Below are 27372 nucleotides of genomic sequence, written 5' to 3'. Positions count from 1 at the left end.
TCCCTGCTCCACGGAGAGCCTGCTTCTCCCTCTGCCTCTCTCTCTCATGAATAAATAAATAAAATATTTTTTTTAAAAAACCTTCTTAAAAAAAAAAAAGCTATAATGCACCGTGGCTACCACCATCCACAGCTTGCAAAACAGCTTTAAAAATTGAAAATTGAAGGGTGCCTGGCTGGCTGGTTCAGTTGGTGGAGCATGTGACTCTTGATCCCGGTTGTGAGTTCAAGCCCCATGTTGGGTGTAAAGATTACTTAAAATCTTTTTATTTTATTTTTTTAAGATTTTATTTATTTGACAGAGAGAGAGAGCAGAAGCAGGGGGAGCTGCAGAGGGAGGGGGAGAAGCAGGCTCTCCATTGAGCCGGGAGCCCGATGCGGGGCTCAATCTCAGGACCCTGGGATCATGACCTGAGCTGAAGGCAGATGCTTAAGGACTGAGCCACCCAGGTGCCCCTTAAAAATAAAATTAAAAAAAAAAGAAAATTGAATCTCAGGGGATTACAAATTCGTTCTTAAATCCTAGGCCAACTCTGCCCCCTAGTGGTGGTATGGAAATTTCGGAAGAAATGAATGCGCAGTAGCTGTTGGGTAATTCACACCTACCAGAGGCTTTGAGATTGTCCTATATCGTTTCATCCTCAGAATCCCATGCACTTAGTGATATTCAACGTCCAGATAAGTCACCGAAACTCAGGGTTCTTAAGGCATTTAACCAGGGTCACATGGCTAGTTAGACGGTTTCCATCCGTGGCCCAACACTGTGGAGAACCCCGTTTATCCAGATTTTCCGTTGTTGAGATGGGCGACTCCAGCAGTGAGAATTACAGTAATGCTCCAGGTTTTCCAGTTTGGAGACAGAGAAGAACTTTTGGAGAGTTTTGCATGGTCAGCATCTTTCCTGCTGTCTGCATTTAGAGACAGACACTGTGCTTAGGGCTGTGATGGGGACTGTCTCTAAAACGAAACTTAAGTTAATGTGAGTCTTCTAAGAAGGTTGCATTTTCGAGGTAGAGAAGAGATTTGACTTGGCTGCCTCATTCACATCTCTTTGGAATCACATCTACTCATACACCACCAGCGTCTCTGAAAGAAATTCACGTGGTGCCTCACCCCTCCCGGATATAGGAGCTGGTGCCTTTCCTTGCTGAAGGAGGGCCAGGGAAGGCAAGCACTGATGGGCAGGGAGCATGTTTTGGGTTTTTGTTGTTGTTGTTGTTGTTTTTGGTGTGGGTTTGTTTTTTTTTTTCTTGGTGCAAAAAGTTGTTTTTATTAAAGCACGGGGACAGGACTCGTGGGCAGAAAGAGCTGCTTGGCAGGGAGCATGTTTTAAAGTTTGGGACTATCTTTTACTAAAACCATTCAGTTACCCATTTCTTTCTTTCTTTTCCTTAAGCTTGAAAAAGAGTAGGCTCTCTCCCACCCACCAGCATTACCGTAGAGATGGTGCTTTCAGGGGTTATTAATCGCAACTGGAAGGGCTAGAGTTTGGTTACTGTTGTCCAAGAGTCCCCTAGAAGCTACCTTAGGGGTAATTCCTTCAGTTTGGCTGCATCATGCAAACTGCATGTACCTGTTTCCGGTAAATAAGCTACTGCCATCCATCAGTTTCTCCTCTGCACCTGCTACATGAAGACAGCTTTTCCTGGGCCAGTGAAGATGGCCATAAGCCTGTAGTGAACTCAGCCTCACTGACTACACGTACCTGCCTGCAGGTCATGCTCCACACTTAGGTTGGCAACAGAGCTTTGAAAAAACTGCAGTGATGTTCTCTAGGAGGCCAGGAGCTGGAGAAGAGGCCCCAGACACCTGCCTGCCCTCCTATAGTCCCCTTTTCCTATTTGCAGCCCATGTTTGTTTCTCATGCTGCATCTTCTTTGTTCTCCCTACGTTCTCTCCCATGTCCAGTCCCTCTCCCTTCTCCCCATTAAAGCGACACAATCTAGAATGTATTCATTATTTGAAAATGTTATGGGACAGGATCCCAAATCAGGCCCATATTGCCTTAAAATCATAGAACTTCATAGGTGGAAGGAGGCCCTAAAGATTTTATATGTAAAGATTTTACACACACATGTATATATTCTTAGCTCTCTCTCTATACACACATACATACATATATTTATATATATGAATATATTTATATATGTGTGCATATATATTCTTAAAACTTAAGAGGGTTGGAATGCATGTATGTGTGTTCTTAAAATATAAGAAGTTGTTGGGGCGCCTGGGTGGCTCAGATGGTTAAGTTTCTGCCTTCGGCTCGGGTCATGATCCCAAGGTCCTGGGATCGAGCTCCACATCAGGCTTCTAGCTCGGCAGGGAGCCTGCTTCTCCCTCTCCCTCTGCCTCTCCCCCTGTTCATGCTCTCTCTCTCTCTCTCTCTAATGAATAAATAAAATCTTTTTTTAAAAAAGTTGTATATTGCTGTCTTTTAATTTTGTTGTTGTTGTTACTCACTCTTGAAAAATGTTATGATTACCCTCATCTGAAAAATTGTGCTAGGATTTCTTTTTTGTTTGTTTTTAAGTTTATTTATTTATTTATTTATTTTAATCCCCACACACAATATGGGGCTCAAACTCACAGGCCCAAGACCAAGAATCACATGTTCTGCCGTCTGAGCCAACCAGGCACCTCTCTTCCTTTCAATACGACTGGGACCTGGTGTGACAGTGTATACACTGGAAGGAAAAGTCTTCATGTTCCTCACCTGTACCTCGAGCTGAGCTCTGAAAGGGTCGTTCCAGAAATGGTCTCTGGAAGAGAAAAGTAGAAAACGATTTGTTTTCCCCTAAAACTTGTTTGGCTGTGGGACCAATCAGGGAGAAACTGGAGAAGTTTTCATGGAGCAAACTTCTTCAGCCAAGCTTAATTCAGTAGTTTTTGTATTTGTTTTTGGTTTTCTTTTTTTTTTTTTTAGGATTTTATTTATTCATTTGAGACACAGAAATACAGAGAGAGAGGCAGAGGGAGAGGGAGAAGCAGGCTCCTTGCCGAGCCAGGAGCCCGATGTGGGGCTCGATCCCAGGACTCTGGGATCATGACCTGAGCCGAAGGCAGACGCTTAACCATCTGAGCCACCCAGGCGCCACTAATTTTTTTTTTTTTTTTTTAGATTTTATTTGACAGAGAGAGAGACAGCCAGAGAGGAAACACAAGCAGGGGGAGCAGAAGAGGGAGAAGCAGGCTTCCCGCCGAACAGGGAGCCCAATGCGGGGCTCGATCCCAGGACCCCGGGATCATGACCTGAGCCGAAGGCAGCCGCTTAACAACTGAGCCACCCAGGTGTCCCGGTTTTCCCAGATTTCTTTCATTTTACTGATTAAATTATAATTTAACCACTGGAGAATGAGCAGAACTTACATTTCTCATTTGATAAGTTCTGACAAGTATACTCCTATGCAACCACCACCCAGATATTTCTGTCACCCCAGAAAGTCACCTCATGCATCTTTCCAGGGTAGCAACTGTTCAGTATTCCATCCCTATATATTAGTTTTGCCTGTTCTTGAATGTTGTATCATTGCAATCAGACAATATTACTCTATGGTATCTGACTTATTTTGCTCAATGTAATGTTTTTGTAATGGATGTTTGGGTTGTTTCTAGTTTGGGAACCTTATGAATATAGCTGCTATATACATTCTTGTAAAAACAAAACAAAATCTAGTGGAATAAAGATGTATTACAGCATTAACACAGAGGGCAAAGATGGGGTAAATGGGATTTTGAAGGTTCTAAGATGCTGGCATTGATTAGGAATGAATAAAAGTACTAACTTATACTTCTTACCATTCTTTTGGCTGTGAAAAGTCAAGGTGGAGAGATTTGTCAGGTCCATGGATTGGGAGCCTCAATATTGTTATTCATCAAATTGATCTCTGGATTCAACACAATCATAATAAAAATCTCAACAGGATTTTTGCTGTTGAACTCGACAAACTGATTCTAACACTTTTTTTTTATAATTTTTTTTTTTAAAGATTTTATTTTTTTGACAGAGAGAGCACAAGCAGAGGGAGAGAGAGGGAGAAGCAGGTTCCCCGCTGAGCAAGGAGCCCGATGTGGGACTCGATCCCAAGACCCTGGGATCACTACTCGGGCCGTAGGCAGCTGCTTAACCGACTGAGCCACCCAGGCGTCCCTGATTCTAACACTTTTATGGGAATGAAAAGAATCTATTTATAAAAGCCAAAACAGGGGTACCCAGCTGGCTCAGTCAATAGAGCACGTGACTCTTGATCTCAGTGTTGTGAGTTCAAGCCCCATATTGGGCACAGAGTTTACTTAAAAAAAAAAAAAAGATTTACGATAAAGCAACAGTAATCAGTGAAACAAATAGAGATCATTGGAATCCAGAAATAGACCCACGTATGTATGGTCAGTTGATTTTGACAAAGATACCAAGGCAATTCAATGGGGAAAGGAAAGTCTGTTCAGCATTAGTGCTGGAAAAATTGCATAAGTTTATGGAAAAATGAACCTAACTTCATATATAATTTGAGATGAGCCATACATCAAAATATAAAAGATAAAACTGCAAAGTTTTTTTTTTTTTTTTTTTTGACAGAGAGACACGGTGGCGAGAGAGGGAACACGAGCAGGGGGAGTGTGAGAGGGAGAAGCAGGCTTCCCGCCGAGCAGGGAGCCCAATGCGGGGCTTGATCCCAGGATCCTGGGATCACGACCTGAGCCAAAGGCAGACGCTTAATGACTGAGCCACCCAGGCGCCCCGAAACTGCAAAGTTTCTAGAAAAAATATGGGAGAATATCTTTATAGCCTTGGGGTAGGCACAGATTTTTTTAGGATTAAAAAAAAAAACTGTAAAAGAAAAAAATTAATCACTTAATCTCCATTAAAATTAAAAACTTCTGCTTATCAAGAGACTCCATTAATAATATAAGAAGGCCAGCCACAGGCTGGAAGAAATACTTACAATACATATATCTAACAAAGAACTTATATCCACAGTATATAAACAACCCTGACAACTCAATAATAAAAATTCAAACAACCTAATTCTTTTAAAGATTTTATTTATTTGAGAGAGAGAGAACATGAGCAGGGGGAGGGGCAGAGGGGAAGGGAGAGGGACAAGCAGACTCCGTGCTGAGCGTGGAGCCCTATGTGGGGCTCGATCCCAGGACCCTGAGATCATGACCTGAGCCGAACTGACTGGGCCACCCAGGTGCCCCAACCTAATTTTTTAAATGGGTAAAAGACTTGAGCAGACTTTTCACATATGAAGATATATGAATGATCAGTAAGCACATAAAAAAGTGTTCAACATTATTAGTCTCCTGGATAATACAACTTAAACCATAAAGAGATATCACATCATAACATTAGAATGGCTAAAAATAATGTTGGTGAAAACGTGGAGCAATCAGAACTCACACATTGGTGGTAGGAATGTAAAATGATACAATCACTTTGGAAAACTTTTTGGCAAGTTCTTAAAAATTAGACTTCTATCTACCGTACAATGCAGGAATTCCAACCCTGAAGAAAAATGAAAACTTCTGCTCACAAAAATACTTGTAAAAGTAAGTTTACAGGGGCGTCTGGGTGGCTCAGTTGGTTAAGCCGCTGCCTTCGGCTCAGGTCATGATCCCAGGGTCCTGGGATCGAGTCCCGCATCGGGCTCCCTGCTCAGCGGGGAGCCTGCTTCTCCCTCTGACCCTCCCCCCTCTCATGTACTCTCTCTCATTCTCGCTCTCTCAAATAAAGAAATAAAATCTTAAAAAAAAAAAAAAGTAAGTTTACAGCAGTCTTATTCATAATAACTCCAAACCAGAACTCAAATTTCTATCCACAGGAGAAGGGACAAACTGTGGTGTGTTTATATAACGGAATATTACTTGGTAGTAAAAATGACAGAACTACTACATTAACATGATTGAATCTCAAAAACATGATTCTGGGAAAATGTGAGGTTCTATATCTTGACTGGGTTAGTGGTTGTATGGCTTGAATCATACTTAATATTTGTGCATTTCTGTGTATGTAAATTTTACCTAAATAAAAAAAGACAAACGTACATGTTTTAATCTCTAGAGTAACCATTTAAAGACTAGTACAGAAATGATAACTATCAGTTATCAGAAGGGGAAGAGTAGAGTAATTAAGAAAGAAACTTGGTGTATCCACAAGTAGGTGAGAAAAAAAGAGAAAAGAGAATATAGAACATTTGGCCAAATAGAAAATACATGTAAGAGAGTCTATTTAAATCCAAATGTATTGATAATTTAATTGATGGACTAAAAACTCCAATTGAAAGATAAATATTGTCAGACTAAATTAAAAACAAGACCCAGTAATGCTGCTTACGAAAGACACACTGTAAATATAAGGACACACAGTCTGAAGACATACTGAACACCAAACAAAAAGCAAAGAGCATAGCATAGCTGTATTAATATCAGATACAGTTAGACTTCAAGGCAAATAGCATTACTAGAGACAAATAGGGACATTGATAATGGTAAAAAAAAAAAAAGGCAAATCCAGCAGGAAAATATAACAATATAGAATTTGCATAAACATTGAAATAATGTTAACTAATAGAACTACAAGGAAAAACAGACAAATCTGTATTATAGTTGGAGATATGAACATATCTCTCTCAACTGATAGAACTAGTAAACAAAAATTAGTAGGTTATAGAAGATCTGAAAACCCGATTAATCCATTTAACCTAATTGAAATATATATATATATATTTTAAAGATTTTATTTATTTATTTGAGAGAGAGAGAATGAGAGAGAGCACATGAGAGGGGGGAGGGTCAGAGGGAGAAGCAGACTCCCCGCTGAGCAGGGAGCCCGATGGGGAACTCGATCCAGGGACTCCAGGATCATGACCTGAGCCGAAGGCAGTCGCTTAACCAACTGAGTCACCCAGGCGCCCCCTAATTGAAATATATTTTAAAAATTAGACAGGGACACCTGGGTGGCTCAGTTGGTTGAGCAGCCAACTCTTGATTTTGGCTCCAGTCCTGGTCTTGGAGTCATGGGATTGAGCCCCACATTGGGCTCTGCTTTCAGTGTGGAGTCTGCTTGTCCCCCTCCATCTGCTCCTTCCCCTGCTCATGCACTCTCTTTCTCTAAAATAAATAAATAAATAAATAAATAAATAAATAAATAAATAAATAAAATCTTAAAAAAAAATTAATCATATTTGAGCCACAAAGCAGATCTCAACAAAGGCAAAGGATTGAAATTCCAAGTGAGTTCTCTGAACACAGTGGAATTGTGTTAAATATCAATTACAAACAAAAATAAAACTAGATAAACCCAAATTCTTTTTAAATTAAGCAATACATGGTTATCTTAAGAGTCAAAGAAGAAATCATCAAATATTTTATTTATATTTTTAAGATTTTATTTTTAAGTAAACTCTCTACCCAATGTGGGGCTGGAACTCACGACCCTGAGATCAAGAGATGCACTCCCCACAGACTGAACCAGCCAGACGCCCCCACAATGTACTTTAATACATTGAGATGGATACATATAGACTTGTTGAATCACTGTGTTGTACTCTTTAAACTAATGTAATATGTGAACCATTCTTCAATTAAAAAAATAATAATTTTTTAAAAAGTATTTTGGGGGCGCCCGACTGGCTCAGTGGGTGGAGCATGTGATTCTTGATCTCAGGGCTGTAAGTTCAAGCCCCACGTTGGGTGTAGAGATTACTTAAAAATAAAATCTTTAAAAAAAAAAAGTATTTTGGGGGCGCCTGGGTGGCTCAGATGGTTAAGCGTCTGCCTTCGGCTCAGGTCATGATCCCGGGGTCCTGGGATCAAGTCCCACATCGGGCTCCCGGCTCAGCGGGGAGCCTGCTTCTCCCTCTGACCCTCTCCCCTCTCATGCTGTTTCTCTCTCGCTGGCTCTCTAAAAAATAAATAAAATCTTTAAAAAAAAAAAAGTATTTTGAACTGAGTAATATTGAAAATATGGTAGCCCAAAATAGAAGGTATAGCTAAGCCTCTACTTAGAAATAAGTTATAGCTTAAAATGCATATACTAGAAAAGAATGCTGAAAAACAAATGCTCTAAGTATTCTCAGAAACTTAGAAAAGGACAGCACATTGAAAGTAGAAAAAAAATACAGCTAAATAAGTACTAATAAAATAAGAAAAACAAATATATAATAGAGGAAATAAAGTTAAAATGTGTCCTTTGAAAACAATATTAATAAACCTCTAGCAAGACTGACCAAGAGGAGAAAAAAAAGAGGGACTTCATAAATTCACCAATGTCAGGAAAGAACATGAGTACGTCACTAAAAATCCTATGAAAAAGAACATAAAAGAATGTTAGAGGGCGCCTGGATTGCTCAGTAGGTTAAGCATCTGCCTTCAGCTCAGGTCATGATCCCAGAGTCCAGGGATCAAGCCCCACATAGGGCTCCCTGCCCAGCAGGGACTCTACTTCTCCCTCTCTCTCTGGCCCTCCCCCCTGTTCATGCTCTCTCTCTCTCACTCACTCACTCTATCTCTCAAATAAATAAATAAATAATCTTTTTAAAAAAAGAATGTTAAGAACAAGTTTGTGCCAATTAACTGAAATTTTAGATAAAATGAACAGATTCCTAGAAGAAAAGACAATTTACCAAACCACCACAAGAATAGAAAACCTGAACAAATACCACATCTATTAAACTTTTTTTAAGATTTTATTTTTAAGTACTCTCTGCACCCAATGTGGGGCTCAAACTCACAACCCCGAGATCAAGAGTTGCATGTTTCACTGTCTGAGCCAGCCAGGTGCCCCGCATCTATTAAATGTATTCAATCTGTGATTGAATCTCCTTCCATGCCTATGTAGCTTTGCTGATGAACTCTTCCAAATTTTAAGGAAGATGTAGCACCAATCTTACGCTTTCCAGAGAATTGAAAAGGAGAAGTGCACATTCATTTATGATAACAAAAACCTGACAAGAGCAAAAGAAAGAAAGAAAGAGAAAGAAAGGAAGGAAGGAAGGTGAGAGGGAGAAAAGAGAAGGAAGGAAAGAAGGAAGGAAGGAAGAAAGAAGGAAAGAGAGAGAGAGAAATAGTCCATTCTCTCTCTCAACGTAGATGCAAAAAAACTAAACAAACTATTAGCAAATTGAATCTAGCGATATATTAAAAAGGATAATACACCATGACCAGCAACGCAAGGTTGATTTAACTACGAAAATCAATCAATGGACAAATGAATAGTCACAGGCAAAAGGATGAAGCTGGATCCTTACCTCACAACTTGTAAAAATTTAACTCAAAATGAATCAGTCTTAAACTATAAAACTCTTAGAAGAAAGCATAGGTGTAAATCTTCGCGACCTTGATTTTGGCGAATTATTCTTAGATATGACATCAAAAACATAAGCAACGAAAGAAAAAGTAGATAAATTGAACTTCATCAAAATTAAAAACTTTCATATTTCAAAGGACACCATCAAGAAATGAAAAGACAGCTCACAGAATGGGAGAAAGTATTTGCAAATCATGTATCTGATAAAGGAATTATATTAGAATATATAGAAAGAACTCTTACAACTTAATAATAAAAATGCAACACAATTTAAAAATGGAAAAGGATCTGAATAGATATTTCTTCAAGGGAGATATGCAAATAGCTAATAAACACTGAAAAGATAGTAAACATCATTAGTCATCAGAGAAATGCAAATCAAAACCATAATGAGAGACCACTTCATATCCATCAGGATGGATGTAATAATAATAATTTTATTTTATTTATTTTATTTTTATTTTTTATTTTTTTTAAGATTTTATTTGCGAGAGCGAGAATGAAAGAGAGAGAGCATGAGAGGGAGGAGGGCCAGAGGGAGAAGCAGACTCCGAGCTGAGCAGGGAGCCCAATGTGGGACTCGATCCTGGGACTCCAGGATCATGACCTGAGCCGAAGGCAGTCGCTCAACCAACTGAGCCACCCAGGTGCCCCAATAATAATAATTTTAAAAAGACAGAAAATAACAAGTGTTGACCAGATGTGGAGAAATCAAAACCCTCATACACTTCTGGTGGGAATATAAAATGGTACAGCCATCTTGGGAAACAATCTGAACAGATTCCTAGAAATTAACAATTAACAGTTCCTCAAACAATTAACAGTGAGTTAACATACAAGCCAGCAATTCCACTCCTAGATATATACACAAGAGAAATGAAAATATATGTTCATACAATAAATTATATATGAATGTTTATAGCAGCATTATTCATAATTACGAAAAGGTAGAAATGACCCAAATATCCATCCATCAACTATGAATGGATAGACAAATGTGGTATATCCATATAACTCACCCTTTTAAGTGTACAACCCAATGGTTTGTAGTATAGCCACAGGGATTGTGCAACCATCACGATAATGAATTACATTTCATCACCCCAAAAAGAAACCCCACACCCTTTAGCTATCCTATGTCCCCCATTTCCACCTCCCCAGCCCTAAGCAATGAGTAATCTGCTTTCTGTCTCCATGGATTTCCCTATTCTGGATTTTCCTATGAATGGAATCAAATAATCTGTAGGCTTTTTTTTTTTTTTTTTAAGAATTTATTTATTTAGGGGCACCTGGGTGGTTCAGTTGTTGGGCATCTGCCTTCGGCTCGGGTCATGATCCCGGGGTCCTGGGATTGAGCCCCGTATCGGGCTCCCTGCTCAACGGGGACTGCTTCTCCCTCTCCCACTCCCCCTGCTTGTGTTTCCTCTCTCGCTGTGTCTCTCTCTCTGTCAAATAAATAAAAATCTTTAAAAAAAAGTATTTATTTGAGAGAGAGCACAGGCAGGGGGAGGGGTAGAGGGAGAGGGAGAAGCAGGCTCCCCACTGAGAAGGGAGCCTGACACAGGGCTCAATCCCAGGACCCCAGGGACGCTTAACTGACTGAGCCACCCAGGTGCCCCTAGACTTTTTTTTTTTAAGATTTTATTTATTTATTTGAGAGAGAGAGACAGAGAGAGCATGAGCAGGAGGAGGGACAGAGGGAGAAGGAGAAGCAGACTCCCCACCAAGCAGAGAGCCTGATGCAGGGCTGGATCCCAGAACCCCTGAGATCATGACCCAACCTGAAGTCAAATACTTAATGGACTGAGCCACCTAGGCACCCCTAATATGTGGACTTTTGTAATTGGCTTCTTTCACTTAGCATAATTTTTTTTTTAAGCTTAATGTTTTCTAGGTTCAACCATGTTGTAACATCTATCAATACTTAATTTCTTTTAATTGCCAAATAATATTTCATTGTATGGACGCACCATATTTTGCTTATCCATTCCATATCTATGTCATTTGATGGACATTTGTGCTGTTTCTACCTTTTGGATGTTATGAACAATGCTGCTATAAACATTTGTGTACAGGTTTTTGTGTGGACATATATTTTCATTTCTCTTGGGTATATTCCTACAAGTGGAAGTGCTGGGACATCTGGTGGTAACTCTATGGTTAATTGTTGAGAGATTGCCAGATTGTTTTCCAAAGAGATCGCATCTTTTCACATTCCCACCAGCGGAGTGTGAAGGTTGTGATTTCTCCATACATATTCTTCTCAACATTTGTTATCAACTGACTTTTTATTATTTATTTATTTATTTTTAAGATTGTATTTATTTATTTGAGAGAACACCAGCAGTGGGGAAGGAGGGGAGGCAGAGGAAGAGGGAGAAGCGGACTCCTCGCTGAGCAGGGAGCCAGACTCAGGGTTCGATCCCAGGACCCTGAGATCATAACCTGAGTGAAAGGCAGATGCCCAACCAATGGAGCCACCCAGGAGCCCCTCAACTGACTTTTTTTTTTAATTGTGATAAAGTATACATAACTTTTTTTTTTTTTTTTTTTAAAGATTTTATTTATTTATTCATGAGAGACAGAGAGAGAGAGAGAGGCGGAGGGAGAAGCAGGCTCCCAAGAATCAGGGAGCCTGATGTGGGACTCGATCCCAGGACCCTGGGATCATGACCTGAGCCGAAGGCAGACGCTTAACCATCTGAGCCACCCAGGTGCCCAGTATACATAACATTTTTAAGTGTACACTTCAGTGACATCAAGTATATTCACGATGTTAGACAACAATTGCCACTATTTCTAGAACTTTTTCATCATCCCGAACAGAAACTTTGTACCCATCAACTTTCCAATCTCCCCTCCTCTCAGCTTCTGGTAACCTCTATTCTACTTTCTGTTTATAAATTTGCCATTCTAGGTACTTCATCATACAATATTTGTCCTTTGGTGTCTGGCCAATTTACTTACCATAATGTTTTTAAAGTTAATACGTGTTGTAGCATGTATTGATACTTCACCCCTTTTTATCACTGAATTATATTCCATTATATGGATTGATCACATTTTGTTTATCCATTTGTCTATAAATCCACTTTCTGGCTATTGTGAATACTGCTGCTATAAACATTGGTGTACAAGTATCTGAGTCCTTGCTTTAAGTTCTTTTGGGTATATACGTAGGAGGGAAATTGCTGGATCATACGATAGTTCTGTGTTTAACTTTTTGAGGAATTACTAAATTGTTTTCCATAGTGGCTGTACCATTTTATCTTGACACCAGCAATGCACAAGGATTCTAGGTTTTCCACATCCTTACCAACACTTGTTATTTTCCATTTTAAAAAATGTATAATCATTGGGCGCCTGGGTGGCTCAGTTGGTTAAGTGACTGCCTTCGGCTCAGGTCATGATCCTGGAGTCCCTGGATCGAGTCCCATGTCGGGCTCCTTGCTCAGCAGGGGGTCTGCTTCTCCCTCTGACCCTTCCCCCTCTCGTGTGCGCTCTCTCTCTCATTCTCTCTCTGAAATAAATAAATAAAATCTTTAAAAAAAATGTATAATCATTCTAATATGTGCAGATGTGAAGTTGGTATCTCATTGTGGTTTTGATGGGCATTTCCCTAATGACTAGTGATGTTGAGCATCTTATTAGCCATTTGTATGATTTTTTTGGAGAAATGACTGCTCATTTTTTGTCCATTTTTTAATGGGGTTGTTTGTTTTTTATCATTGAGTTTTAGAAGTTCTTTATATATTCTGAATATTAGATGCTTATCAGATATTCTCACTTTCTGTGGGTTATCTTTGAGTTTTCTTGATAGTGTCCTTTGGTACACAAAAGTTTTAATTTTGATTAGGTTCAATTGATACTATTTTGTTGTTGTTGCCTGCGTTTTGGTGTTATATGCAAAAAATTATCAAGTCCAAAGTCATGAAGTTTTCCCTTATATTTTCTTTTAAGAGGTTTATAGTTTGGGGCTCTGGGGTGGTTCAGTCGGTTAAGCGTCTATCTTGGGCTCAGGTCATGACCCCAGAGCCCCACTCCCCACCTCCTTGCTCAGCAGGTAGTCTGCTTCTCCCTCTCCCTCTGCCTCTCCTTCCCTCTCATGCTCTCTCTTGCTCTCTCTCAACTAAAAAAAAGTTTTATAGTTTTAGTTCTTAAGTTTAGGTCTTTGATTTATTTTGAGTTACTTTTTGTATATGGTATAAGTTAAGGGTCCACTTCATTCTTTTGCATGTGGATATTTCAGTTTTCCCAAATGCACTTTATTTTGAAATAACCCCACCCCTCCCCTTTTGAGTTACTAGTCTCACTTGAATAGTAAAACTAATTCTATACTTTTTATTTTCTCTCTCATATTTTAAAGACCCATAGAAGGAGGTGTCTCACCTCCAAGAGGAAACCTGATGCCTGTTAGGCTCCCTGGAGGGGCTGATTGTGCACTAGCCGAGCTTAAATAACCACACAGAAATAATTGCGGGCATCAGGCAATATATCCTCTTGTGTCAAACGTCTGGTGAAGACAACTGTGATTAGCAGACTCGGGGAGGAAAAAATGGAGCTGTATTTCTCCAGTTTGGGAAAGTAAGAACGAGACACCGGGCACGCAAAGTGCTCAGAACAGAGCCTGGAACTTAGGAAGGGCGGAATAAATGGTAGCGGAGGGTGGATGCTCTTAGCTTCCCTATATGTAAATAAGGGAATTGGCTAAGTTGATACATTCTCAGATTTTGGGTGACTCATTTTCCAGGCGCATGAGGAAACGTACGACAATGGGAAGAAAGAGGACTGGCGACATTGCACCGAGGCCCCGATTTAGCACAGCAGGAACCTACCCAACCTGGCTCTGGAGGTTCCCAAAGAGCTGGGCTGATGGGGCGGGGAGCAGCCGTAGGGAGGAGCTTAGCCGTCTCCGCCCACAGCCCACCGCGTTCCTCATTGGTCCTGTGAGCTCTATGCTCGTAACGTCACACGCATGCGCCACAAGTGTGGAAAGGGGGCGTGGCCCGCTAAGAAGGAGGAGACAAGATGGCGACGTCCGTGGGGCGGCAGTGCCTGAGGTTGCTGCGCGGGATCGAGCCGTGGCGGAGCAGGTATACTGTCTGGGGAGGCTGTCTCGGGGTGGGAGGCGGCCTGGGCCGAGCCGGAGTGCTGGGAGGAAAAAATCGTTTCTCTTTTGCGGGCTCCCTAAGGGGGGGTCGGGTGAAGACCGAGCCATCCACCTTCACGTAGAGCTCGGGAGCAGGTGCGACTGTCGGCGCGTAGGGAGGTCGGGATTTATTTAGGGTCTGGCCTAAGCGCTCTCGCTTTGCCCTTTCCAGCTAGGTGGAAGTGCAGAAGGGACCAAACAACAACAACAACAAAAATCCCAAACAAAACAGATGAAATAGGCTGCGTGCCCTCCGCTAGAGTCGAGGCTGGGCTGGACGCCCCTTTCGGGGTTTGTGTTTCTGGAACGGCAGTGAGATGTGGGAAGAGCTTTGGACTGGAAGTCGGGGGCTTTCGTTTCAGAGTCTTGGTCTTTGAATCAAGAGGTTGGATTCGGTAATCTCAAATAGTCTATAAGGAATTAGGGTCTTGGTTATTCTGGGGACTGACTCCCACCTCTTAGGTTCTTAGAATTGGAAGAGATCTGAGGGATCATCTAAATCCAGCTGATTTTCGAATTGGCGAAATTGAGGCCTTGAGTGGGAGAGGGACCTGCTCAGTTTTACCCAGCTAGTTAGTAGCAGAGCCAGGACCCTGACCTCTCTTCTCTCATGCATGGACCCCATGAGGGCATTTATTATTCAGAAATAGCTTGGGAGCATTTGGACTCCTGGAAAATGGTTTAAAATGCTGGTAGCTATGACTCAGAGTTGGCTGCTTGTTGTCATTTCAAAGAGCGAGGGTTTGGGAGACGCACGGTGATTTTTGTTTTTCCGGCAGGGTTAATTTTGGCAGCGTTAACCAAAACTTGCTCTGTGACCAGAGGTGGTGGTGACCTGTTATTGTAATTTGGGGAAGTAAAAGGACACTGGATTTGGACTGAGAGGGAATAGAAACTGTGATTGGCCTTACCATGAAAGCTTTACTCTCCTATCATTGACTATTCTGAAATGGTGTAGTTCTCTCAGGAGGGGGCTCTGCAATGTGGTAACTGTTGGGATTTGGGCTGGAGGATCTCTGATTTGATATTAATACCAGCTGTGCTGTTTATGAGTCAGCCATGAATTCAGCAAACCTGTGTCATGAGTTAAAAAGACTAAAAAATGACACTCCAGATATTTTTTTAAAATGATGTGGAGAATGTACTCACTCACCATCATTAAAAAAAGGGTTGGAGGTGGGGAGTCATACTTTAGTATCAATGGAGATAAATGAGACTGGATTTAGGTGCAGTGGTTGGAAGGGATGAGGATTTGGGCACAATAAGAACTTTTAATTTTCAAAGGTATTATATATTGATACACACAAAAACCAAAAAGACAGCATTTTCTTAAGTTTTAAGTAAAGCATGTCTGAGACATATAGATGAAAACCTCGTATTGCAGTTTTTCAGTAACTGGGTGATGTGTGGCAGGTGATAGAACAAAGAGAAAGCAACATCTTGGGTGATAATTAATGGCCACGTTTCCCAAACTTGTTTGATAAAATAGTAGGGTGGATGTTTATCAGAAATTGAGATTCCCAGATATATCCCCAACTTGCTGCCAAATTCGGATTCAGTAGGTGTAGTAGCTTGGGGCTGCAAGTGCCTCAGATGATTCTTAGGTTCAGGTAAGTATGGACTGAGTACCTAGGTAGTGGTTGTTTATGCAAGACTTTCATTCAGAAATATTTATGATATTCCGGGGTGCCTGGGTGGCTCAGTTGTCGGCTCAGGTCATGATCCCAGGGTCCTGGGATCAAGCCTCACATCGTGCTCCCTGCTCGGCGGGAGGCCTGCTTCTCCCTCTCCCACTCCCCCTGCTTGTGTTCCCTCTCTTGCTGTGTCTCTCTCTGTCAAATAAATAAATAAAATCTTAAAAAAAAAATATTTATGATATTCCTACCACTGCAAACCACAGTGCCAGGAACCATGAGGGAAGGGAGGGAAGAGAGGAATTATAAGATACAGTATTTGGAATAGGCTTTGTGTTAAAAGAACTTTGCAGTTTAGTAGAAGAGAGAGACAACACTCAACACTAATACAAGATAGAATGTGGAATAAGGCCTTCAGAAGGTCTGCCAGTTTGTTTTTAGGAGAGCTTTCATAACTTCAGAAAGGAGAGATAGAAGGACTACAGTTAAAGCATCACCACCAGAGATGATGGTAAAGGATTTTATAACCATGACAATATGGGCACAGACTAATCAGCATGGACATTGGTCATAGACAATTTTTTTTTTTTTAAGTAATCTTTACTCCCAATGTGGGGTATGAACTCACAACCCTGAGGTCACAAGTCACATGTTCCACTGACTGAGCCAGCCAGGTGCCCCTGGTCATAGACAATTGATAGAGCCATCCCAGTTTGTGCCACCTGAATATAAACTCTGTTACTTTACATATTTATTTATTTTTAAAGATTTTACCCATCCATTTGAGAGAGAGAGAGCAAGAGAGAGCATGAGCAGGGAGGAGAAGGGGAAGCAGGTTCCCCTCTGAGCAGGGAGCCCGACTCGGGGCTCGATCCCAGGACCCCAGGACCCCAGGACCATGACCTGAGCTGAAGGCAGATGCTTAACCAACTGAACCACCCAGGAGCCCCTGAACTCTGTTACTTTAAATAATGGTAATATGTAACTAGGTGCTGGTTTTTCAAGATTGTCTCAGGTAATCTTAATGAGGTAGATCCTGTTTTTACAGGTGGACAAATTGAGGCTTAGAATTAATTACGTTTCTAAAGTCACACTTTTGGTGAGTGGCAGTGAGCCATACAATCAGACTTGTGTGCCCACTCATGGGCTTTAATCACCTGTTTGCAGGATGCTCGCATGAGTCACCAGCTAGAAGAGACATCTGATTGAATTTATCCATTCATCCCTCTGGGCTTAATTTCACCATTGAGATTGGAGTTCATAGTTCATTGTGAAGGCAGACAGACCCCTATGTTCATCAAGGGATATGGGCAGTTGGGGCACCTGGCTGGCTCAGATGGTTAAGCGTCTGCCTTCAGGTCAGGTCTCATCCCAGGGTCCTAGGATCGAGCCCCGCATCAGGCTCCTTGCTCAGTGAGGAGCCTGCTTCTCCCTCTCCCTCTGCCTGCTGCTCCCCCTGCTTGTGCTCTCTCTCTCTCTCTCTCTCCCTGTCAAATAAATAAATAAAATCTTAAAAAAAAAAGGGATATGGACAGTAAACAAATAGGTAGAGGTATATATATATGTGTGTGTATACACACACATACACTTATATACACACACACACACACGTATATATATATATATATATATATATATATATATATATATATATATATATGTAATCTGTTCATTCCAGGTAGCCAGAAGTGCTATAAAAAAAAATAAAGGCAAGTAATCAAAGGGTTAGTGCTTGATAGGGGCAATGGTAGTCAGGAAGGCCAAACTCAGGAGGAAACCTTTTCACAGAGAACTGACTAATGAGGGAGTGAGTCACATAGAAGGGTGTGCCCAGTAGAACAAACAGCAAATGCAAGGGTGTGGGAAGAGGCAAAGTTGTGGGTACTAGGAGTGGCAACAGGAATGAGTAAGGAGGAGATGGAAAACAGCAGGATATCTGAGAATCCAGCAAGGACCAAGTACATGGGGTCTAGTTTTATTTTCTGTTTTGAAAAGATCACTCTGGGGGGCGCCTGGGTGGCTCAGTTGTCTGAACAACTGCCTTCGGCTCAGGTCATGATCCTGGAGTCCCAGGATCAAGTCCTGCATCAGGCTTCCTGCTCAGCGGGGAGTCTGCTTCTTCCTCTGACTCTCCCCCCTCTCATGCTCTCTCTCTCTCTCAAATAAATAAAATAAAATCTTGAAAAGATCACTCTGGTTGTTTTGCGGTGAATAGGATATAGAGGGCCAAGAATGAAAACTGGAGACTGGAGAACAGGCCTTCATAGTCATCTGGTAAGAGAATCAGTTGTCTTGGGCTTGGGTGTGAGTGGTGGTGGCAGTGAGAAATAAAGATACACACACACACACATACACATTTTAAGTTTATTTTTTTGGTATTCTCTACACTCAGCATGGGTCTTCAACTCACGACCCCGAAAACAAGTTGCATGCTCTTCCAGCTGAACCAGCCAGATACCCCTACGCAGATAAAAATATATTTTAAAGGAAGTTTTCCTGTCTTGGCAGTGGACTGAATATGGATAGTGAGAAAGAAAGGACTTCTGTAAGAATGAATCTTAGGGTTTTGATTTGTGTAGCTTTGTGAAGGGTGATACCTTTTGCTGAGATGGTGTATTATAGTAATGTTGCTGTGGTAACAGATAAACCCCAGGATCTCTGACTTAACACAGTAAGTTTATGTCTTGATCTTGTAAAGTCCCAATGAGTGCTCCTGATCAGTGGGGCAACAGTAATTCAAAGATGCTCCTGCTGTCTTTAGCACATGACTTCCCAAGTTCTGCATTTTTGTCTGCAGCAAGCAGGCTGAAGGGGAAAGCCTGGAGGTGGATGCCTGGGAAACCTGAATGGTCTTCACATTGGTTAGAACAAAGTTCTGTGGTCACACCCTACTGCAGAGGAAGCTGGGAAACACTATGTTTTGGGTGTCCAGGGAGAAGAAGTAGATTTGATAAACACCTGACTAGTCTCACCACAGATGGACACCTCTCAGGGGAGGAGCAGGTTGAAGGGGGGAGTTAGGAAGGGTTAGGAATGAGGGAATCATCAGTATCTGGCTATTTAAAGACGTGACTAGGGGGATGGGTAAAATAGGTGATGGGGATTAAGCCATGCCTTTGTTGTGATGCACACCGAGTGATGTATGGAATGGTTGAATCACTATACTGTACACCTGAAACTATTATACTGTACATTATTAATTAAAAAAAAAAATAAAGGCAGGGGACTGGATGAGCAACTCTAGGAAGGAGTGTAGACAGAGAGGAGATTTGAACATTGGGCATGGCAACAGTTTGAAGTTAGGGAGAGACCAGAGAGGTAGGAGGAAAATCAGGGTCCCAGAAGCCATGTGAGAGATGTGGTTCAGGAAGGAGAAAAGATGACGAGATCAAGAGGTACAAACTTCTAGTTATAAAGTAAATAAGTCATAGGGATGTATAGTTAATAATACTGTATGGCATACTTGAAAGTTGCTAAGAGAGTCCATCTTAAAAGTTCTCATCACAAGAAAAAAAGTTTTGTAGCTGTATGGCGACATATGTTAACTAGACTTACTGTGGTGCTCATTTTGCAATATATATAAATATTGACTTATGTTGTACGCTTGAGACTAACAATGTTATATGTCAGTCATACCTCAATAAAAAAAGAAAAAGGGATCAGTTATGGCAGATGCTGCTGTGAGAGGTCAAATAATATGAGACCCAAGAAACATGCATTGGTGTTGGCAACACGGAGGTTGTTGGTGACCTTGACAAGAGGTGACAGGATAGGAACAAAAGCCTGGTTCAACAGGATTAAGAGAGGGTGGGAAGTGAGGAAGTAGTGACAATGAACCTAGCTCTTTTTTTGTTGTTGTTAAGTTTTTATTTTTTTTAAAGATTTTATTTATTTGAGAGAGAGAGAGAGAACGTGTGCGAGCCAGGGGAGGGGCAGAGAAGCAGACCCCCACTGTGCAGGGAGCAGACATGGGACTCTATCCCAGGACTCTAGGATCGTGACCTGAGCCAAAGGCAGATGGTTAACTGACTGAGCCACCCAGGCGCCCTTTTTTAAGTTTTTATTTTAATTCCAGTTAACATACAGTGTTATATTAGTTTCAAATGTACAATATAATGATTCAACAGTTTCATACAACACATGATGCTCATCACAAGTGCACTCCTTAATCCCCATCACCTATTTAACTCATCCCTCTACCCTCCTCCCCTCTGGTGACTATCCATTTGTTCTTTGTAGTTATAAAGATTCTGTTTCTTGGTTTGTCTCTCTTTTTTTCTTTTTTTGCCCTCTGCTCTTTTGTTTTGTTTCTTAAATTCCACATTTGGGTGAAATAATTTGTTGTCTTTTTCTGACCTATTTCGCTTAGCATTATACTCTGTAGCTCCATCCATGTCATTGCAAATGGCAAGATTTCATTCTTTTTTTATGGCTAAATAATATTCCATTATATATATGTGTGTATGTATATGTGTGTGTTGTGTGTATATATACATACATATATATACACACATACCACATCTTTAACCATTCATCAGATGGATACTTGGGCTGCTTCCATATCTTGGCCATTGTAAATAATCCTGCTATAAACACGGGTACATATATTCCTTTGAATTAGTGTTTTTCATTTTTTGGGTAAATATCCAGTAGTGTGATTACTGGATCATAAGTTCTATTTTTAACTTTTTGAGGAACCTCCATACTGTTTTCCACAGTGGCTGCACCAGTTTGCATTCCCACCAACAGTGCAAGAGGGTTCCTTTTTCTTTTTACAACCTTGTCAACACCTGTTGTTTCTTGTGTTGATTTTAGCCATTCTGATGGGTATGAGGTGATGTTGCATTGTAGTTTTGATTTGCATTTCCTGATGACAAATGATGAGCACCTTTTTATACGAATGTTGGCCATCTGGATGTCTTCTTTAGAGAAATGTCTGCTCATGTCTTCTGCCCATTTTTTATTTGGATTATTTGTTATTTGGGTGTTGAGTTTTATAAGTTCTTTATATATTTTGGATACTAACCCTTTATTGGATATATCATTTGCAAATATCTTCTCCCATTCCATAGGTTTCCTTTTAGTTTTGTTGACTGTTTCCTTCATTGTGCAGAAGCTTTTTATTTTGTTGTAGTCCCAGTAGTTTATTTTTGCTTTTGACCTATCTAGAACAAAGTTGCTACAGCTGATGTCAGAGAAATTACCGCCTGTGTTCTCTTCTAGGATTTTTATGGTTGAGAGTGAACCTAGCTCTTTTAAAGAGTTTGTTATGAAGGAGAGAAGAAAAGTGAGGTGGAAGCTAGAGAAGGATACATGGTGGACAGTGTTTATGTAAGATTGGAGAAAGTACAGGATTTATATGAAGATAGAAATGATCCAGTAATAAAAGACAAATTGGTGTAATGGTGCATTTGCTGGGCTTTTTTTCCAGGAGCTCGGGCTAAGGCGGCATACAAGGGAGCCAAGCTCTGTGTTCTGGGGCAGGGCTGCCAAGGGGGAAGACCCACATGCAAGAGAAACCACCTGAGTGCCGTGTGTCTGGTTCCAATGGATAGACAATTCTCCCTGATTCATACCTCCCCCAGCCAAAGGGGGGAAAAAAAGCCTGATTCAATAGTCTGCAAACATTCTTCTAGGTGGGGGGTTTAGCATTCATTCTGGAACACATAATACAGCAGTGTACAGAACACAACGATGTACTTTTAGTCAGTTTTTATACTTCTTGTTCTAACTTCTTGTTCCTGTTTGGAAAGCAGGGCTTGAGGCTTTCAGCTTTTGTAGTGGGAGTTTCTAGTCTAAGAGATGACCATTGTTCAGTGGGCTGAAAGAAATTCGTCTACTGAAACATTGCTCTTCTTTGTCTTAGTAGCTGAACATCTATCTCTCTGTCCTTCGTGGTGGTGATTATCATGGCCCCATACTTTTTCTGCGTACAGACCTGACTCGCCTACTGGAGAATCAGAGTCATCACATTAGCCAAATTAGCACCATGCTGTGAGGGTGTTTTTAAGTCAGTTTCAAGTAAAAAAATGAAGGTGCCTAAATCTGATCATGTTTGCAGGATATCAATATAAGACATAACTACTAAATATCCATGAAAGTAAATATTATCATAGGAAGGTCATACACGCAGTTCTGTTTTCCACAAAAGTGGCAATGTAGACAGTTTTATTTAATTATTGCTTCTATCCTAAAGAACTGCAGCAGAAAAAGAAGCACGTACTGACAAGGACATAGTTTCTTTACTTTAGATTTCAGGTTAAATTTTGGGGAAACTGATGTGCTATCTGAATTGAAAGGGAGATATTTGCTCTTTGGTTAGGGGAGATCCAATTTTTAACTAAAAGTTCATGAATGTTTTCCTTGCTGGCAGTCACTTATTGCCACTGGGAAATTGTCCAGTTTCCCTGGGTGAAGATGAAACAAAGAGAAACAAACTGAATCAGAAATAATGTTTTCTTAGCCTGGAAAGCTGTGAAAGTTGTTGGTAATTTTTTTCTGAGAAGGCTTGAAACCCATTCACTCTGTCAAACTAGCTTGACAAAATAGCAAGGTTAGCCACAAAAGAGAATTCAAAAATTCTAAATTAAGTGAGCCTTCCAGACTTGAAGTATATTAGAATAGTTCCACGTGGTTTTTTTGTGTCATTTTTTTTCCAGGCTAGACATTTAAAATTTAAAGTTTCAGCTACCAGTATTAGAGTCTTTAATGAGTAGGGGTTAGATGTTTACAAGGCTGTGTACAGTTGTTCTTTTGTGGTATGGAAACATATGGCTTTGTGTAAGAGTGCTGAATTACTGCCTATTATAATTTTATGCTTAATTAAGAAAAAACTTTATTGTGAAATAGTTTCGGACTTACAGAAAAGTTATAAAAATAATAAAATTCCCAAATTCTGTTTACCCAGATTCCCTAAATGTTGATTGCATTTGCTTTACTCTTCTCCCTTCCTCTCCTTCTCCCCTCTTTATGTGTATGTGTGTGTATATATATATTTTTTTTTTTTTTTCCCTAGGACACTTGAGAGAAAGTTACAGCTTTGACATTACTTTACTATGAACCTCAGCCTTTTTCCTACAAGATCATTTTCTCACACAACCATAGTACAGTGGTCAAAACTAAGAAATTAACATTGATATAAGACTTATTGAATCTATACATTGTATTCAAGTTTTGCCAGTTGATCCACATTTTAAAAAAATTTTCTTTTTAGATTTTATTTATTTATCTGACAGAGAGAGACACAGCGAGAGCAGGAACACAAGCAGGGGGGAGGGAGAGGGAGAAGCAGGCTTCCTGCTGAGCAGGGATCCTCAGTCCCGGGACCCTGGGATCACGACCTGAGCTAAAGGCAGACGCTTAACAACTGAGCCACTCAGGTGCGCCTAAAAAATTTTTTTTAAAAGATTTTATTTATTTGAGAGAGAGAGAGAGCCAGTGAGCAGGAGCAGGGGGAGGGGCAGAGGGAGAGGGAGAAACAGACTCCTTGCTGAGTGGGGAGCCTGACCCTGGGATCATGACATGAGTCAAAGTCAGCCACTTAACTGATTGAGCCACCCAGGGACCCCAACATTTTTTTTAAAGAATTTAAATAGATATATATTTTATTTATTTGTCAGAGAGAGAGAGAGAGAGAGCACACAAGCAAGGGGAGCAGCAGGCTCCCTGCTGAGCAAGGGGCCCGATGTGGGACTCATCCCAGGACCCTGGGATCATGACCTGAGCCAAAGGCAGGCGCTTAACTGACTGAACCACCCAGGCATCCCTAAAGAATTTTTTTTTAAGATTTTATTTGAGGGAGAGCGAGAGAGAAAGAGGGAGCACAAGTGGGGGGAGGGGCAGAGGGAGAGGAACCCCTCCCCCACCTTGTGTGCTCTCTCTCTCTCTCAAATAAATAAATAAAATCTTAAAAATAATTTTAAGATAGGGGCGCCTGGGTAGCTCAGTCAGTTAAGCAGCTGACTCTTGATCTCAGCTCAGGTCTTGATCCTCAGGGTTGTGAGTTCAAGCCCCATGTTGGATTCCACGCTGGGCGTGGAGTCTACTTAAAAAAAATTTTTTTTTAAATAAATGTTTAACGGTTCATTTTTGCTTGATTATAGCCTCCTTCACTGTGAGAACACTGCTGTGAGCCACTTCCTACACTCCTTAAGGAAGCTGCCTGTCAGAGGCTTCTACACAAGTAAGTAGCAATTAGAAGTGACGCTGGCCTCTTTGTGCTTCAGTTTGCTATCAGTACACTGGGATAAACAGCTCCTATTTCATGGGGTTGTTAGTAGAATTAAATGACCTTATATCTGTGGGGTGCTTAGAATGTCTGGCATGTAGTTATCCCTGGAGCACATCGTTTTTACTGGCTGCCTAGTATTCTGTTGAATGACTACCATTTGGTGTCGGACATGTAAGTTGTTTCTAGGCTTTTTCTAGTATAGAGATTTCTGTGGTAACACATCTTAGTGCAGCTTCAGGATAAATTTGTAGAGCTAGAATTGCGGGATCAAAAGATTTATGTATTTTACAAGTTGGTATTTAGGTCAGATTGCTCTTCAAAGAGGGTTGTTCCAGTTTACATGCATATGAGCAGGAGGTGCTCCTGAGTACATCAGTTCCCCACACCCTCACCAAAACTGTGGATTATGAACTTTGATTTTGTAAGCAGCCATTTGAACCTGTATGAAAATGTCTTGTCTTTATTATCTAGATATTCTTTTTTAAAAAAATTTTTTACTGTTATGTTAATCACCATACATTACATCATTAGTTTTTGATGTAGTGTTCCATGACTCATTGTTTGTGCATAACACCCAGTGCTCCATGCAGAGCGTGCCCTCCTCAATACCCACCACCAAGCCAACCCATCCTCCCACCCCCCTCCCCCCCAGAACCCTCAGTTTGTTTTTCAGAGTCCATCATCTTTCATGGTTCGTCTCCCCCTCCAATTTCCCCCCCTTCATTCTTCCTCTCCTGCTATCATCTTTTTTTTTTTTTTTCTTAACATATAATGTATTATTTGTTTCAGAGGTACAGATCTGTGATTCAACAGTCTTGCACAATTCACAGCGCTCACCATAGAACATACCCTCCCCAATGTCTATCACCCAGCCACCCCATCCCTCCCACTCCCCACCCACTCCAACAACCCTCAGTTTGTTTCCTGAGATTAGAATTCCTCATGGGCGCCTGGGTGGCTCAGTCGTTAAGCGTCTGCCTTCGGCTCAGGTCATGATCCCAGGGTCCTGGGATCGAGTCCCACATCGGGCTTCCCGCTCTGCGGGAAGCCTGCTTCTCCCTCTCCCACTCCCCCTGCTTGTGTTCCTGCTCTCGCTATGTCTCTCTCTGTTAAATAAATAAATAAAATCTTCAATAAAAAAAAGAATTCCTCATATCAGTGAGGTCATATGATACATGTCTTTCTCTGATTGACTTATTTTGCTCAGCATAACACCCTCCAGTTCCATCCACGTCGTTGCAAATGGCAAGATCTCATTCTTTTAGATGGCTGCATAATATTCCATTATATATATATATATATATATATATACACCACATCTTCTTTATCCATTCATCTGTCAATGGACATCTTGGCTCTTTCCACAGTTTGGCTATTGTGGACATTAATGCTATAAATATCGGGGTGCATGAACCCCTTCAGATCCCTACATTTGTATCTTTGGGGTAAATACCCAGTAGTGCAATTGCTGGATCGTATGGTAGCTCTATTTTCAACTTTTTAAGGAACCTCCATACTGTTTTCCAGAGTGGTTGCACCAGCTTGCATTCCCACCAACAGTGTAGGAGGGTTCCCCTTTCTCCGCATCCCCGCCAACATCTGTCGTTTCCTGACTTGTTAATTTTAACCATTCTGACTGGTGTGAGGTGGTATCTCATTGAGGTTTTGATTTGGATTTCCCTGATGCCGAGCCATGTTGAGCACTTTTTCATGTGTCTGTTGGCCATTTGGATGTCTTCTTTGGAAAAATGTCTGTTCATGTCTTCTGCCCATTTCTTGATTGGATTCTTTGTTCTTTGGGTGTTGAGTTTGATAAGTTCTTTGTAGATTTTGGATACTAGCCTTTATCTGATATGTCATTTGCAGATATCCTCTCCCATTCTGTCGTTTGTCTTTTGGTTTTGTTGACTGTTTCTTTTGCTGTGCAAAAGCTTTTTATCTTGATGAAGTCCCAATAGTTCATTTTTGCTCTTGCTTCCCTTGCCTTTGGCGATGTTTCTAGGAAGACGTTGCTGTGGCTGAGGTCGAAGAGGTTGTTGCCTGTGTTCTCCTTTAGGATTTTGATGGACTCCTGTCTCATATTGAGGTCTTTCAAGCATTTTGAGTCTATTTTTGTGTGTGGTGTAAGGAAATGGTCCAGTTTCATTCTTCTGCATGTGGCTGTCCAATTTTCCCAACACCATTTGTTGAAGAGACTGTCTTTTTTCTATTGGACATTCTTTCCTGCTTTGTCGAAGATTAGTTGACCATAGAGTTGAGGGTCCATTTCTGGGCTCTCTATTCTGTTCCATTGATCTATGTGTCTGTTTTTGTGCCAGTACCATACTGTCTTGATGATGACAGCTTTGTAATAGAGCTGGAAGTCCGAATTGTGATACCGCCAGCTTTGCTTTTCTTTTTCAACATTCCTCTGGCTATTCAGGGTCTTTTCTGGTTCCATACAAATTTTAGGATTATTTGTTCCATTTCTTTGAAAAAAGTGGATAGTATTTTGATGGGGATTGCATTGAATGTGTAGATTGCTCTAGGTAGCAGTGACATCTTCACAATATTTGTTCTTCCAATCCATGAGCATGGAACGTTTTTCCATTTCTTTGTGTCTTCCTCAATTTCTTTCATGAGTATTTTATAGTTTTCTGAGTACAGATCCTTTGCCTCTTTGGTTAGATTTATTCCTAGGTATCTTATGGTTTTGGGTGCAATTGTAAATGGGATCGACTCCTTAATTTCTCTTTCTTCTGTCTTGTGGTTGGTGTATAGAAATGCCACTGATTTCTGTGCATTGATTTTATATCCTCCCACTTTACTGAATTCCTGTATGAGTTCTAGCAGTTTTGGGGTGGAGTCTTTTGGGTTTCCCACATAAAGTATCATATCATCTGCAAAGAGTGAGAGTTTGACTTCTTTGCCGATTTGGATGCCTTTGATTTCTTTTTGTTTGATTGCTGTGGCTAGGACTTCTAATACTGTGTTGAATAGCAATGGTAATAGTGGACATCCCTGCTGCGTTCCTGACCTTAGGGGAAAGCTCTCAAGTTTTTCCCCATTGA

General features: G+C 40.9%; 1 protein-coding gene across 2 annotated transcripts in view; it reads left to right on the top strand.

Moving 5' to 3' along the window:
• The first annotated feature begins 14296 nt into the window (after nt 1-14296).
• The window catches only part of PISD (phosphatidylserine decarboxylase), a 48315-nt gene continuing 35239 nt past the window's right edge, over nt 14297-27372 (top strand). The window contains exons 1-2 of one of the 2 annotated variants that reach the window (XM_035017436.1): nt 14297-14402; nt 24195-24274. In XM_035017436.1, coding sequence (XP_034873327.1) covers nt 14338-14402; nt 24195-24274 — 145 coding nt within the window. In that variant the 5' untranslated portion in view covers nt 14297-14337. The remainder of the gene's footprint in view (nt 14403-24194; nt 24275-27372) is intronic. The other variant, XM_035017437.1, reaches the window with a different exon arrangement.

Source organism: Mirounga leonina, unplaced genomic scaffold, assembly GCF_011800145.1.
Source record: "Mirounga leonina isolate KUSES-001 unplaced genomic scaffold, KU_Mleo_1.0 Mir_171, whole genome shotgun sequence".
NCBI classification, from domain to species: domain Eukaryota; kingdom Metazoa; phylum Chordata; class Mammalia; order Carnivora; family Phocidae; genus Mirounga; species Mirounga leonina.
The sequence above is the reverse complement of the archived record's forward strand: the minus strand, read 5'-3'. Positions and strand labels throughout refer to the sequence as shown.